This window comes from Pyxicephalus adspersus, chromosome 12, assembly GCF_032062135.1.
Source record: "Pyxicephalus adspersus chromosome 12, UCB_Pads_2.0, whole genome shotgun sequence".
Classification (NCBI taxonomy): Eukaryota; Metazoa; Chordata; class Amphibia; order Anura; family Pyxicephalidae; genus Pyxicephalus; species Pyxicephalus adspersus.
This window is the reverse complement of record NC_092869.1, coordinates 23,691,024-23,704,834: the sequence shown is the minus strand read 5'-3', so window position 1 is coordinate 23,704,834 and position 13,811 is coordinate 23,691,024. Positions and strand designations below refer to the sequence as shown.

The 13,811-nt window shown below is 40.1% G+C and overlaps 1 protein-coding gene across 1 annotated transcript; it reads left to right on the top strand.

The window, feature by feature from the left end:
- Positions 1-1,858: 1,858 nt before the first annotated feature.
- PSMA6 (proteasome 20S subunit alpha 6) lies at positions 1,859-13,405 on the top strand. Its single transcript, XM_072427706.1, has 7 exons — positions 1,859-2,011; positions 8,329-8,423; positions 9,870-9,951; positions 10,715-10,870; positions 10,970-11,148; positions 12,435-12,529; positions 13,233-13,405. The coding sequence occupies exons 1-7, from the start codon at positions 1,936-1,938 to the stop codon at positions 13,288-13,290; spliced, it is 741 nt and encodes a 246-aa protein (XP_072283807.1). The 5' UTR covers positions 1,859-1,935; the 3' UTR covers positions 13,291-13,405.
- Positions 13,406-13,811: the final 406 nt, after the last annotated feature.

Sequence of the window (13,811 nt, the reverse complement as noted above, 5' to 3'; positions counted from 1 at the left end):
CCCTCCTTGATGGTTGTATGTAACAATCCACCACAGAACCAATGTAAAGGTGACAATGTACTGCTGGGGAGGGGGAATAAAAAGAAAAGCAAGTCACTTTGCTCTGCATTACAAAAGTGTAAGTTTAATCCTAATGACCCTCATTTAAACAGGCCTTACACTGTGTGTAATCATGTAAGCATATTGTAGCAGAAATGCAGCAATTTTTATGATTGTTTACATCTGCAAGTGCATTTTGCCGCACCACTTTGGGGTATGTTTCAAGAATTACTGATTCCTTACACCTACCTGTTCCCACTGCACATCTGTACTGAGCCCTAAACTGTTTTGCAGCTTACACATAATTAATTTATTTCAGAGCTAATTTAATATCTTTTTTTAACATATTTTATATATTTGAACATTTAATTAAAATAATACTTGATGATCCAACTATAAAATCCTTGTTTGGACATTGTTCTGTCCATTCCTAATAAATGTGCTCTTGTATTTTTACCCTGTCTCTTGAGTTTCCAATGGAGACTACAGAAGGCCATTTTAACACAAATTACATGGACATGGTTCACAATTGTAATTATCAGTTTGTCCCTCCCATCAGGCACATTGTCTTGGCGTCACCTGTGACTCTGCCCTCTCTTTTACCATATTCAGAACATTTCCCAGTCCTGTCACTCTCACATGCACAACATCTCCAAAATCCTCCCCTACCTGTACCCAGAGACCACCAAACTCCTTGTACATGCTCCTATCATCTCTCATCTGGACTACTGTAACCTCCTCCTCTCTGGTATTCCACTAACCCAACTCTCTCCTCTACAATCTATTATGAATGCTGCAGCCAGACTCATCCATCCTTCTCACCGCTCCTCTTCCGCTGCTTCTCTTTTCAGATCTCCACACTCGCTTCTATTTCACCTTAGGATTAAATTCATCTCCTGTGCTTTGCCTTCAAATCCCTCAGTTCTTGTCCCGTTTACCTTTCTGACCTGGTAAAACAATACTCCCCCAGCCGCTCTCTCCGCTCCTCCAATGACCTACTAATGACTTCCTCACTCATAACCTCATCACACGCACAGATCCAAGACTTCTCTAGAGCTGCCCCAACTCTCTGGAATGGTCTTCCTCGTCCTATTCAGCTTGCTTCTACTTTCTGCTCATTTAAAGAAGCACTCAAAACCCATTTTTTCATACTCACCTACCCATCTTCTGTGTCCTAAACCCTCACTACTCACCCACCATTCCATATCTCCCTACCTATTGTGTGACACTTCCCCTACCTCCTAGATTGTAAGCTCTTCAGGGCAGGGTCCTCTCCTCCTGTGTCACTGTCTGTCTCTGTCTGTCATTTGAAACCCCTATTTAATGTACATCGCTGCGTAATATGTTGGCGCTATATAAATCCTGTTTATCAATAATAATAAAATTATCAGGAAATATCTCCTAGTAAATGGCATGCAGCTGTTGCTGGTGTGCATGTAAACTTGAAGTGGCTGCAGGAGAGCAGCAGTTCTGAGATGAAACAATATTTCATTTAAAAAACAATTTGTATTCAATAAATCCTATATATCATTTGGCAAATCTAGCAGCTTTAGAAGCGCCTTGTCATGATGCCCATGCTTGTTTTCTGCAGTGTAAAACTGAATTTTTGTTTTGTTTTGTTAAAATATACATTGCTGCATTTATCGTCCTGTAAAAATCATACATTATCCTATGACTAAACTTAATAAATATCACAGTACTGCCATCATTTTTCCTCCTTTGTGGGCAAATTTCCCATATCAAACATGGCTACCATGTAAAACCGTAGCTCCTCACGTGACTGGTATACTTACTCCTGGTTGGTGCTCTTGCGGCTCAGGTTGATGATGGTGTGTGTCCGCTGATTAGCCGGCGCCGCATCTTACAGTGAGGGACAGGCAGCAGCTTTGTTTAGTCATGTCTCGGGGGTCTAGCGCGGGTTTTGACCGGCACATCACCATCTTCTCCCCTGAAGGGAGGCTCTACCAAGTAGGTGAGTGACCGTATCCCGAACCTCGTCATCTCTGAAACACAAATCTACACCTGCTGTGTCACTGCGGGCCTGCCGCGGCAGCATGATGGAGACTCATGTCACATCATTCCTCTGTATGAATAGGGCGGGCGAATCTTTGTAATGCCCTTCACTCTATATATTGACTTCAGTAATATTATGCAATGGTAGATTTTTGTTATTGGAGCCATGTAATATATATATATTATAAAGAAGTGTGCTGATAATAATATGGAAGAGGAGCAGCTTGTAAGTTGTGTGAGGTAAACCTGGCATACGTAGACATATTTATGTGTTTTCACATCGCTGTTACCCCATCAAGAGATTTCCCCTTACTTCCTGCCCCTGTGACACCCATACAGGAAGTGAGGGGTGCAGCTGTCACTAGGACAGGAAGAACACAAATAACAATAAAACATGGCCACAAACCTTCCACACTATCCATCATATATTAAATGATAAATAATGCAGCATGGCACTTATCAGGGCAATGCCACACTTCTTAATCGTCAAGGCATGCTCATCACCGGGTACAATTACAGCATGGCAGGACTTCAGGGCACACTATTACAGCATGAAGATTGCATGGTGCCAAGTCATCAGCACATGGCGACACCACTGGGCACAGTTGCCCCACAATGCACTGGTTAAAATATGGTGGGTCCACCTGGCATACTGGTTACTGCATAGTGATATCGCTATGAATAATGAGGATATTTAAATACAAAAGCGGTACATTAAAGAATCCTCATTATTTTTAATTCCCCCCCTACTTGCCTAACGGGTCCGCCCTCCAGCTTGTGAGCAGATGCCCGGCTGGCATTGCCAGGGGAAGCAGATGCTGGGCATCGCTGGAGAACGCTGCAGGAACCAGGTAGGACTTAAAACTCCCTGGCAATTCCTCCCCGAGTGTGGCTAGGGGTTAGCGCTTTTGGCACTGAAAATAACCTCAAGCCACACTCGGGAATACCACCAGGGAGGTTGGGGGCATGGGTATTACACATTCATGGCACTGCCATTAGGCACACTGGTCACAGTATGGCAGCACCACCAGGTATACTGCTGTAAGGTGACACCATGCTGTACAGTTCTTAGGACATGGCAGCACCGTGAGGACCACTTGTCAGGGCATGGCACACTCATGGCAGTGCTACGAGGCACATTCCTCAGGGCTTGGTGGTGCCGTGATACACTCATGACTGGACCAAGAAGCACACTGGTCAGGGCATGGTGGGGGAAGTTTTAGTGCCCTCTAGAACAGTGGTCGCCAACCTTTTTAGTCCGGCGGACCACTAAAATTACCAGATCCGCATGTGCGGGGAGCCCGGTGTCATTTAAAGAGGGGGAAACCTCCTCCATAGTGACGTCATCATGACATAACCCCGGCCACTCTCCCATCGCAGATCTGAGCCTGCCATGGGAGAGTGGGCGGGTTGTGTGCAGAGACAGAGCCCGCCCATCTCCCTATGCCTAGGATTTGTACAGGGAACATGGTCCTTCTCCTGACCCCGCTCGGGGTGCGGCACCGGCCAGAGCCACGGACCACTGGTGGTTGGCGACCGCTGCTCTAGAAATTTATAGTTTGTTTCCAATACACACACACACACACAAGGGCCCATGTGAGTGGAAGCCAGATAGCCCAGCAGAATCTTCTATTTGGAAATAATAAACATGTCCAGTGTTCAACCCATAAAAAATTTTAAAGCTGGGTGGCAAGGAGCTGTAGGCAGGTGGCAGCCTCTGTATTGTGACCCAACTGGGCAGTAACCACCCAAAAACAAGCGGGTGCTTAATGAAAAATGCCAGGTAGTGGGGTTGGGGAGATCACTGATGTCAATGACCATACGGGTGAATTTGCTGGTGATTTCTGTTTCCTTCATGCACACATTCATGTGAAAAACACGGTATATAAGTGTTACCATGCCATTGTATTTATTCCTCTTTTTATATGTATTGCATACTCAGCTGTCAGAGAATATAGGTAATAAGTAGAGAATTTTAGGTGAAGTCCATTTTACATCCAACAGGCCACACTTTCATTTCTCTCCAGCTTATATAAAAGAGAAAGTGAAAGGAGAAATCCAACAGTCACACCCAGTGAACTCAGCAATTTTCTGATAAAGGATATAAAACCCCCTGCAACTAAAATATCTTTTATTATAAATGCCTTAAATCCTCCAATCCAAATCCCAATCCAATAGTAACTCTACTTATTTATTATGTCGATTTAAAATATTTAATGTACAGCGCTGCATAATATGTTGGCACTGTATAAATTCTGTTTATTAATAATAATAATAATAATAATATTATTAATAATTTATTCTGCCTGGCACTTGTCAGAACACACATACTAAATAATGGTCATCTCCATCTGTAGCACTTTGTTTGCCAGAGGGCTATTAGAGCTTATTTTTTATTATTTTGCTGTCTCTGGCTCCTCCCTTTTCTGCAACGTCCTAATGAAATGCTTTACAAAAATAAACTTTCAGTTTTTGTTACATACTTCATTTTAGTCCCAGCAATATTATTAACTTGCTGAGCAATGCAAGCAGTTCACAGGAAATGTAAGGCAGGTGTTCAGTTATAAAGTGTATGCATAGCCAATATTTTTTTATGTTTTGCAGGGGGGGTTAGTTATGTGATTAATTATTTAACACTATAGGAGCATCTTCACTAAGACAGAAAGTGATAATGAAAAAAAGTGTTTTTATCAGAAGCTCTGAAACTTTCTGCAGCTCTGTTCAGTTTTAGGCATTAAGCATACTCCATGGCAACGTTCCCTGTGTGTCACTGGACACTGCATTCAGATAGAAGACTAGGAACGTCCCTGCTAATTTGTTAGCAATAAAATCCCCCCTTAGGGGTCCTGTCATGGGTCATAGAAATTTGTAATGCCAGTGGCTTGCAGTGATTATTAACTTTCTCGTGTCTGTTTTCTATATGTAGGAACCTACAGCAGTTTATATGACTGCTTTTTTCCCCATCGGAAGGATCGATTCCCTTTTTTGTTTTGGAAACATTTGTCACGGACAGCAGGTGACAAGTTGAAGTCATCAGAACAGGAAATGGACAGTGAACGTTGCAATGCACTACACATAGTTTACAGCTTTGCATTGTGGTGCAGTAAAACACACATTAAAGTGCGCTGGCCAGATGCTTCGGTTTGATTGAATCTTTATGGATTGTGTGTTACCATGCAGTGAAATAATTGCCGCACCACCAGTCATGTGTTGTACTGTTACTACCACAATGCATCCTACTACTGACTTCCTCACTCATAACCTCATCACACGCACAGCTCCAAGACTTTTCTAGAGCTGCCCCAACTCTCTGGAATGGTCTTCCTCATCCTATTTGGCTTGCTCCTACTTTCTGCTCATTTAAAAGAGCACTCAAAACCCATTTTTTCCGACTTGCCCACCCATTTTTTTCTGTCTTTTGAAACCGTCACTACTTTCCATCACTACATATCCCCCCTCCTATTGTGTGATACTTCCCCCACCTCCTAGATTGTAAGCTCTTCCGGAGAGGGCCCTCCCCTCCTCTTGTGTCACTGTATTCGTCTGTCATATGCAACCCCTATTTATTATACAGCGCTGTTTAATATGTTGGTGCTTTTCGCACTCCATTCACAAAATATTTTGGTTGTATTTCTTTTTAGTGAGGAGCCACCATAGTTATTTTGTATGTGTTGTATTTGCTCAAGAAATGTTGTGCTGGTTGTGGATCTAACAAGGAAAAAATGGCACCAATCGAAAGCCTTTGTTAAATGAGTTCTGCTTTTAGGACCCTTTCACACCTACAGTGGAACTCCATGTGGTTGCCAGCTCCAGACAGCAAACTACAGTGCAGCCATTTGTCCTGTAGGTGACCACCCTGGCATGTAGCCACAACACAGATCATTAAACAGAAAGAAACTTGTCACTTTTGGGAACTGCACCCCAATTTGCCACAACTGCATGCAAAAATAATCCCCATCCACTCCCATTTACTTGAATGGGAGAATTTAAGCCCATAGCAGATTGACGTGTCTCTCTACAGGTCTGATATGATAATAGATAGGCAAAATAATTTAGGAAGGACTTCACTTCTGTGTATGTGTCAGCCATCAGGCAATACTAATAGCTTCCATCCTGAATAACCATACTAATTAGATGCTGGGCTCTTGCTTGATTTTGCCCTGATATGCAGTGCAAATTCATATCTAGGTGACAGCAGACACCCCAAATGCCAGTATAGCAATGAAAGAACAGTCATCAGCCCAAATCAGATGTAAGCCAGGGGGATGATTCTTCCATGCAATAGGGACTGCACATCTATATCCCATCATACTGAAATCTGCAGGAGTGAGTAATAGTCACATCCACACATACCTTTATGTACATACACTGACCTGTCTGTGGGTTTTCCTATTGCTTCCTATTTATCATTGTCAAAAATTCTTAGGGAAATTTTGTAAACTGGCTTCCTTCCTCTTTCTCTCTCTGTCATAAACTGTCTTTAGGAAGTTATCAAAGTGGAGTATTCTTAATCATTGTTAGAAAATAAAAAATAGCAGATTAGAGTTTGAAATAGATGTCATTGTTACACTCATTGAATGTGGTATTCATTACTGTCGTATTGACTTATTAATAATGTACATACACTAAAGGTACTGGTAATACAAAATTTTATGTAACACAATAAACTGACCTCCAGTCCTTCCTGCAGATGGCTACAACTCTATTCAAGTTCTACTTCAACACTGTTATTAGAATGGGCCATTGTTGTCTGTGCCTTGATGTAATCGATGGTTTGCCACTTCCTACTGGTCAGTTATGACAGATGTAAGGGTTTAAAGCCCAACTTCAGCCTCTGCATGACTATAAATGAGAATAAACCCATGACTACTCGCCTATTCCTGTTCCATTGCAAGACAATGCCATCTTTATTCCTCTTTGCTTTCTAAAAAAAGATCTTCAGCCATCTTGATTGTCTATGCCGGGATGATTTAACTCCTGTGCAGGCAATCATGAGTTTTCATTCACAGCATGCACAAGGAATTGCTGGGTTTTCCTGGCAATTAACACTGAGCTGCACATGCATTCGGGTAAGAAAACTTACTGTTGAAGAGACATTGTCTTTCTCCACTAACCACCTACCTGAATCACCCATATTAAAAGAACGACTTTAGTTCTTTAATATGTGCTTTATGACCTCCCCTGGTTTGGGGTAGTTGTAAATGTTTGTGGGTCAGCTGATCACTGAACGATATCAAAAAATGATGACGAATGCTAGGTGAAAATTTAAAGCGTACCTGAACTCAGAAATGTCACTTTACATAAAAGGGTAGACAGCCCTTTTATGTTAGGTAAAAATTCTGTTTGTTTTTTTTTTAAATGGTGCAGCACTGCCCCCGAATACCATAATGAATGGGTGTGCAAAGCATCCTGGGATACCTAGGTCACGCATCCCGGAGGGCTCTTGGGTTCTCCTTTTGCGCATGCCCAACCATCTCAGGCATGTGCAGAAAAAGCCTTTGGGCGCAAAGAGAAAACTTTGCATGCGCAGTGACATCGGCAAGTTTTTTTTTTCCATCCTATGTCACCCTGTCTTACGTCTGGGTCAGGTGACGTAGGATGAAGAACAGAAAAGAGGAGAAGATTGCGGCGCCCGGAGCACCGGCTCTGGGATGGATGCCTGGACGACGCGGGACTCGATGCAAGACACCCCTGGATGGATCGGACTGCCCTGCGGGATTGAAGGTAAATATAGTTTTTTTTTTTCTGTCACTTTTCAGTTTAGTTCCTCTTTAACACCTGTACAGCTGTCTTGCAATATGTTTTAGTCATCTGTTGTGCTAGATTACTAAACTAGAACAACTCCAAGCCCGTATTGTATTCTATATGAGAGGACACAGCAAAGCAACTTCTCCTCACCCTGCGGATGTTGGAAACAATCCTGCTCAGGCTGTGCATATGTGATGGACACATTTGAAAATAGGAATACAAAAGTAGATGGCAGAGATTACAGTAAAATGGGCAGAAGTGGAACAGAAAGCTAGAGAAGTCATAATGAGAAGTAAGCTTCTGTGATATATTAAAAATACCATCTTCCACTTTTGTTTTTTTAACAGGGAAATATTTAGTAAATTTCATACCAGGCTGATATTATTGGAATCACTTTCACTCACACAATATAGTCCTTACTGGTTTAAATTATACACCTTTATTTATATTGTACATTGTTTTAATGAAATACAAACTATCATTTTTGTAAATGAGCTTATTCATTTTTGAAATGTTCTTTGCTTCTAGAATATGCATTCAAAGCCATTAACCAAGGAGGCCTCACATCGGTGGCTGTGCGAGGAAAAGACTGCGCAGTTGTTGTTACACAGAAAAAAGTCCCTGTAAGTTATTGTTCTAATTTTCATGAAATGGTCAGTGCACCGGATATTGGAAATGAGCTTCTAGGAGGAGGCTGATGGGCTGAGCCATCCACTAGTATTCTCATATATCCTTCCTGGCCTATTGGTAATATCTCCCTGACAAATTCCCCGATTGTAATACCCCACTGCCCCTGCATTATGCATCCCAAATAAACAGTGGGTTTGCAGGATTTAAAGAGTTATTAATTTGAGGGTGCAAAGCACCATACTGCCTACAACTCGGTGTGTGATCATAGCATAGCTGGCTGCTGGAAAAGAATGAAATCCAGTGTGCATGCGGGGGAGTTAATAAATTCCAGCCTGGCAAATGAGGATGGCCAAAGATCCTAAACCTAGAATAAATCTGGTTGAATATATCTGCAAGGAGTGGTGGTTTTAGATAAACGTATTTTATTGCAGTAGACATAATCTGTTTCTTCTGCAGTAAAGAACCCGCCTGTTTGCATTTTTAAAATTTTGTGTTTAGTTTATTTAGGTTCCACCTCTTAATATTGAATGCTGGTTATCTTTTGCAGTATTTGTTGAATATGGTTATCAACATGCTTGAGTAAAAGACCAGTGATAATAAAGGAAGGAAATTTCACACCGAGTAGTTACTAGTAAGGAGCAATGTTTTAGATAAATATTATATAATAATAAACTCCTCGGGATTATAGCCATCATTTACCTTTAGGACGTAGTAAATTGGCCTCTCAAGAATATCATCTGATGTGATAAGGCTTAGTAGCCCACTTACGCATGACTTCAGTGCCACGGCCAATTGATGAATGGTGCTATAAATATTCTCTAAAGTAAATGCACTTGCATACTTTTGTTCTGCCATCTGTGAACATCAGATACTTAATATAAATAAATTGGATCAGCAATGTCATAAATAAAGTCATTCTGACAGCCCAACATAATTCACAATGTTTTTTAATATGTAAATATACTAAGGTAAAATCAGAGCTATGTCTGTTTGTATAGCCATAACATTTGCACCCTTAACATTTTTATTCCTGCCTGTGAGTTCACTAGTTTGTTTCACCCTCTGTATGGCAACCATTGTCAAAGAGACAAAAAAATGATGGGAAATCCATTCTTTTAAGAGTACAATAAGATGTACGTTTAAATCTCCAGTGGGTACAGATTTCTAGTGACAGGCGGGGTTTCCATCACGTTTGTAAAGATTGCCTCATACTACCATTTGTGACATAGTGGCAGGAAGGGGAGGCACAATTTCTCCAATGGGATGTATATAGCAACAAAAATAATGGCTTCTGAAAGTTTTGGCTATATGTATATTTCATTATTGTAAGTTCATGCTGTCACAATCCATTTACCTTGTGAAGCTTTGCAAAGTGTACACGTCTACTTGAAGATTGACTTTTTTTGGATTTATTTGCTCATGAGTTTTTCTTGCCGCAGGACAAGTTGCTAGACTACAGCACAGTGTCTCATTTATTCCGGATAACAGAGAACATTGGCTGTGTGATGACAGGAATGACAGGTAATCTTATTGTGCACCTGTACTGTGCTTTTCTTTTGCAACTTTACACAAATAAAGCAAGAGTAGCCAGTGCTGATAAATCTAGGCACCAGGTAAAGTGGACCTCTTGGCATTTTCCCTGTAGCCTGTGTGAAGTACCTTTTGTGAATTCAGGCATTTTTTATTCTCTATTTGGTATTCATTGGAGCTGGATTTCCCCTTTTAGCTTACCTGAGATTACTCCATGATTCATTAGTCTTCTAACATGGTTCAGGGTGCTCCTCTTCATACTGTGTACAGACTTACTTCTGCATGCTAGAACAAAATTATGAATTGGAATATATATTAAAACAGTTGATGAAAAACGAATATCTTTATGTATATATGTATGGCTATTGAAGTGCTGCTAGTAGTATAAGAGAGAGACAGAGTATAAGTCAAATGTTCTGTATAGTGTGAAGAATAGGTGATAGCTTACCCATAATGCATTGCTTAGTTCTAGTCCACAAGGCCTGATGAATGATTCAACCATTACAATAAACAAAAAAATCAATAGTATTTCTGTTCCGGGGGCCTATGCTGGTGTCTGGTATTTTCTTGCTGGGGTTCACTTATTTAAGATATTTTTTCTGATAATAAATCAGTTATTAGCTTTTGTTTTGAAAATTATCAGTTGAAATTGTGTTGATTGCGCTTGGTCACAGCTCCAGAGATGTTTCAAATATTTGTGTGTTTCCCCTCTTTCTCTCTTTTGAGTGTTTCTTTTCTTCTTTTCTTTATTCAGCTGATAGCAGGTCGCAGGTGCAGAGAGCACGCTATGAAGCTGCAAACTGGAAGTACAAATATGGTTATGAGATTCCTGTCGATATGCTTTGCAAACGAATTGCTGATATCTCTCAGGTGTACACACAAAATGCAGAAATGAGGCCATTAGGTTGCTGTAAGTAGCCATGCACCTGTTGTATATAATTTGAATATGGATCGTGGTTTGCTTTATTCTTAATTCATTTTTTTTTTTGCCTGTGCTTAATCATCTCAGGTATGATTTTAATTGGAGTCGATGAGGAGAATGGTGCTCAAGTTTATAAATGTGATCCAGCTGGATATTACTGCGGGTTCAAGGCCACAACTGCTGGGGTGAAACAGACAGAGGCTACCAGCTTTCTCGAAAAGAAAGTGAAGAAGAAATTTGATTGGACATTTGAGCAAAGTGTGGAGGTAATGGCTTCTATAGCACATTGTGCAGCCTTCTTCATTTCACTTTATTATCACTGTCCCCTCTAAGTACCATGAGCTGCTTATTTAGCGTTATTAATTATTGTGTTCTGGTCATTGAAAAGACCTACACCATGACATTGCTAATTTTATTTAGCTTTGAATTCCGGCAAACAATCTAAATGGGACTGTTAATGCGCTTATGTCACACAGTGAAGGTGTGCAACGCTTAGTGTAGTTTTCTTCTACAAAATGTCTGTTGCCAAATAATATGGCATCATATCCTGCACGGGGAGGTATGGACACTTGCAGTCGCCAGATTGCTTATTTCTGGTCCTTTTCACTCTAATGACATCAGCCCACCTGCATTCTCGGGTTTGTGTGTAGAGAGTAGAGAATGAATGGCACAACAAAATTACTCTGAACTGCCTAATGTTTGGGTACTTAATGTCCATTAATAGTAAGTGCATAATGTAATATATAATTACCTGACAAAAATTAAAAAGCTCGTTCAGAATTACAATTCCCATGGTGCATATTTTACAGCGGGGAACAAACTACAAAAATTATGTATCCGCCTCAATAGTTCCTCCCAACAGTGCCCAAGCATACCAATTCTACAGAAGTTATACTGATATCACAAGGTTTAAAAAGCTCATTAAATAGAATATTAGTTTTTTAGGGAATATGAAATCCTTTAATTGCAGCAAATCTATTTGATCTAAGTTCAGTTTTAAAGAGAACCTGCTTTAACAAAAGTCATATATTTATGTAGTTGATTATTTTGATTAGTTTGCTTCAGTACTTTGAGCCTCTGACATGGAAAAAGATTGCTTAGGAGTCCTGGCCTTATATCTGCTTTACTTTCTGCATTACTGGTCAAGGAAATTGACTCCTAAAGTACTGAATCCAGAGACAGACAGACAGGCACAGAGTGTTTTCAGACAGAGGACAACAGTGGTAATATACATATTTCTTCAGCAGGCAGACTTTTTCCTTTCTTATTCAATACAGCAGAAAAATGATTCATGACTTTGAATTTCAACAGACAGCTTGAAAACTATCTTTTATGTAGTCTTATTAACAATATAGCCAGCAAACTAGAGGCAGCTTCCTCTTTTGTGGAGGTTGTCTCTTCCAGGTTGTGGCTTTAAGTTCCCGCCATAAATCCATGATTTCCTAAATCGGGTTATTCCAGCAATAGCAGATCTGAAGTTTAGCTGCAGGGACTGGATGGTTGTAAATTGCTGATATCTTTTTAATGTTTTTTTTTTCCCGTTCTATTTTAGACGGCCATCTCATGTCTGTCCACTGTACTTTCCATTGATTTCAAACCATCTGAGCTTGAGGTTGGTGTGGTGACTGTTCAGGATCCAAAATTCAGGTTTGTATATGTCATGTATTACATCACTAACTGTTCTCTGTAGTAGTGATTGTATATTCCAAAGGTATTACCTTGTCACAAAGACCTGAGGATGGGTCTCGGAACAGTGAATTGTTTTAAATTAAAGTGAAAAGGCCGTAAATACAGTATACTAGGTGGTTCAATGTCATTCTTGTTGAACCGGCACACATTATACCTTTATATGCAAAGGGATGTGGAATCTGATTTCTGTATCACATCAAGCATTTCTCACATTGATAATACTCCGTCCCTCCCATGTCTTCCTGTTTTGTGGTCAATGATCAATGATTTTGCTTTGAAGTCTGACAAAAAGGCACACATACAAAAAAAATCCAGCAGTTTTTAACTCTGCAAGTTGTAATATCCTAATAAAAAAAAGATGGATAAAGGTTCAATCCTGTGTCAGTACTTGGTGGTACCACCTTGTGCTTTATTTACAGCCTTGAATGTGCTGGTAAACTTCTCTACCAATTTTGCTTATCCAGACTTTGCAATAGTTACACCTGCAAAAAATATTTTTGTGTCTTAAAAAATATATTTTTTTTTATGGCCCACTGTAATTTATTTTAGATTTAGATAGTCAAAACACAAGACTCAGAAATGTTATTACATTCTGTTATTATAACCTTATATAGATTTTTCTTAGAAATGCTCCTCCATTTACCCTTATGTTTTCTTTCAGAATCCTCACGGAAGCAGAGATTGATATTCACCTTGTGGCACTTGCAGAGCGTGATTAGCATATCATCTGCTCCTACAATTGTCTGAGAGCATTTGCCTGCTGTTGTTTCTTCTGCATTTTCACTTCATCTGTTTATTTCTCTGTACCAATAAAAAAAAATCATGTTTTTGAAAGCCGAGTCTTATTTGTTTTTATTGTCACAGGATATAGCAAGCCTGCTGTTTCATATCATGTTGTTTTTTCAAAATTTTATTAAACTGAGCTCAGAGCTTCCATAAAACGTGTGTTTAAAGCCCAATGGTGGATGTATAGTACATGTGTACCACGTGCCTTGTACACTCTGAGCCACTGCAGTATGAAAAGTTTGCTAAATCGCCACCAATACAGGTACCAAAATTATATGAGATTTAGTTCCTGATACAGCAAAATTTGTATGAGGAATTCAAGTAAAGTTATTTTGAAAAGGGGACAGGAAATTAGTGGCATTTCCCAATAGAGACACAATGCTGCTAAAAATAAAGCTTTATTGCCAGAAGTCTTTTTTTACTGGTAACCACCATGGTAAATACTCACTAACAC

Bases quoted from the DNA above. Each gene is read 5' to 3' on its own strand.
- PSMA6 (XM_072427706.1), top strand. From the start codon at position 1,936: ATGTCTCGGGGGTCTAGCGCGGGTTTTGACCGGCACATCACCATCTTC. The intron at 11,149-12,434 runs GTAATGGCTTCT...GTTCTATTTTAG, and splicing joins CATTTGAGCAAAGTGTGGAG to ACGGCCATCTCATGTCTGTC. The intron at 12,530-13,232 runs GTTTGTATATGT...GTTTTCTTTCAG, and splicing joins GTTCAGGATCCAAAATTCAG to AATCCTCACGGAAGCAGAGA.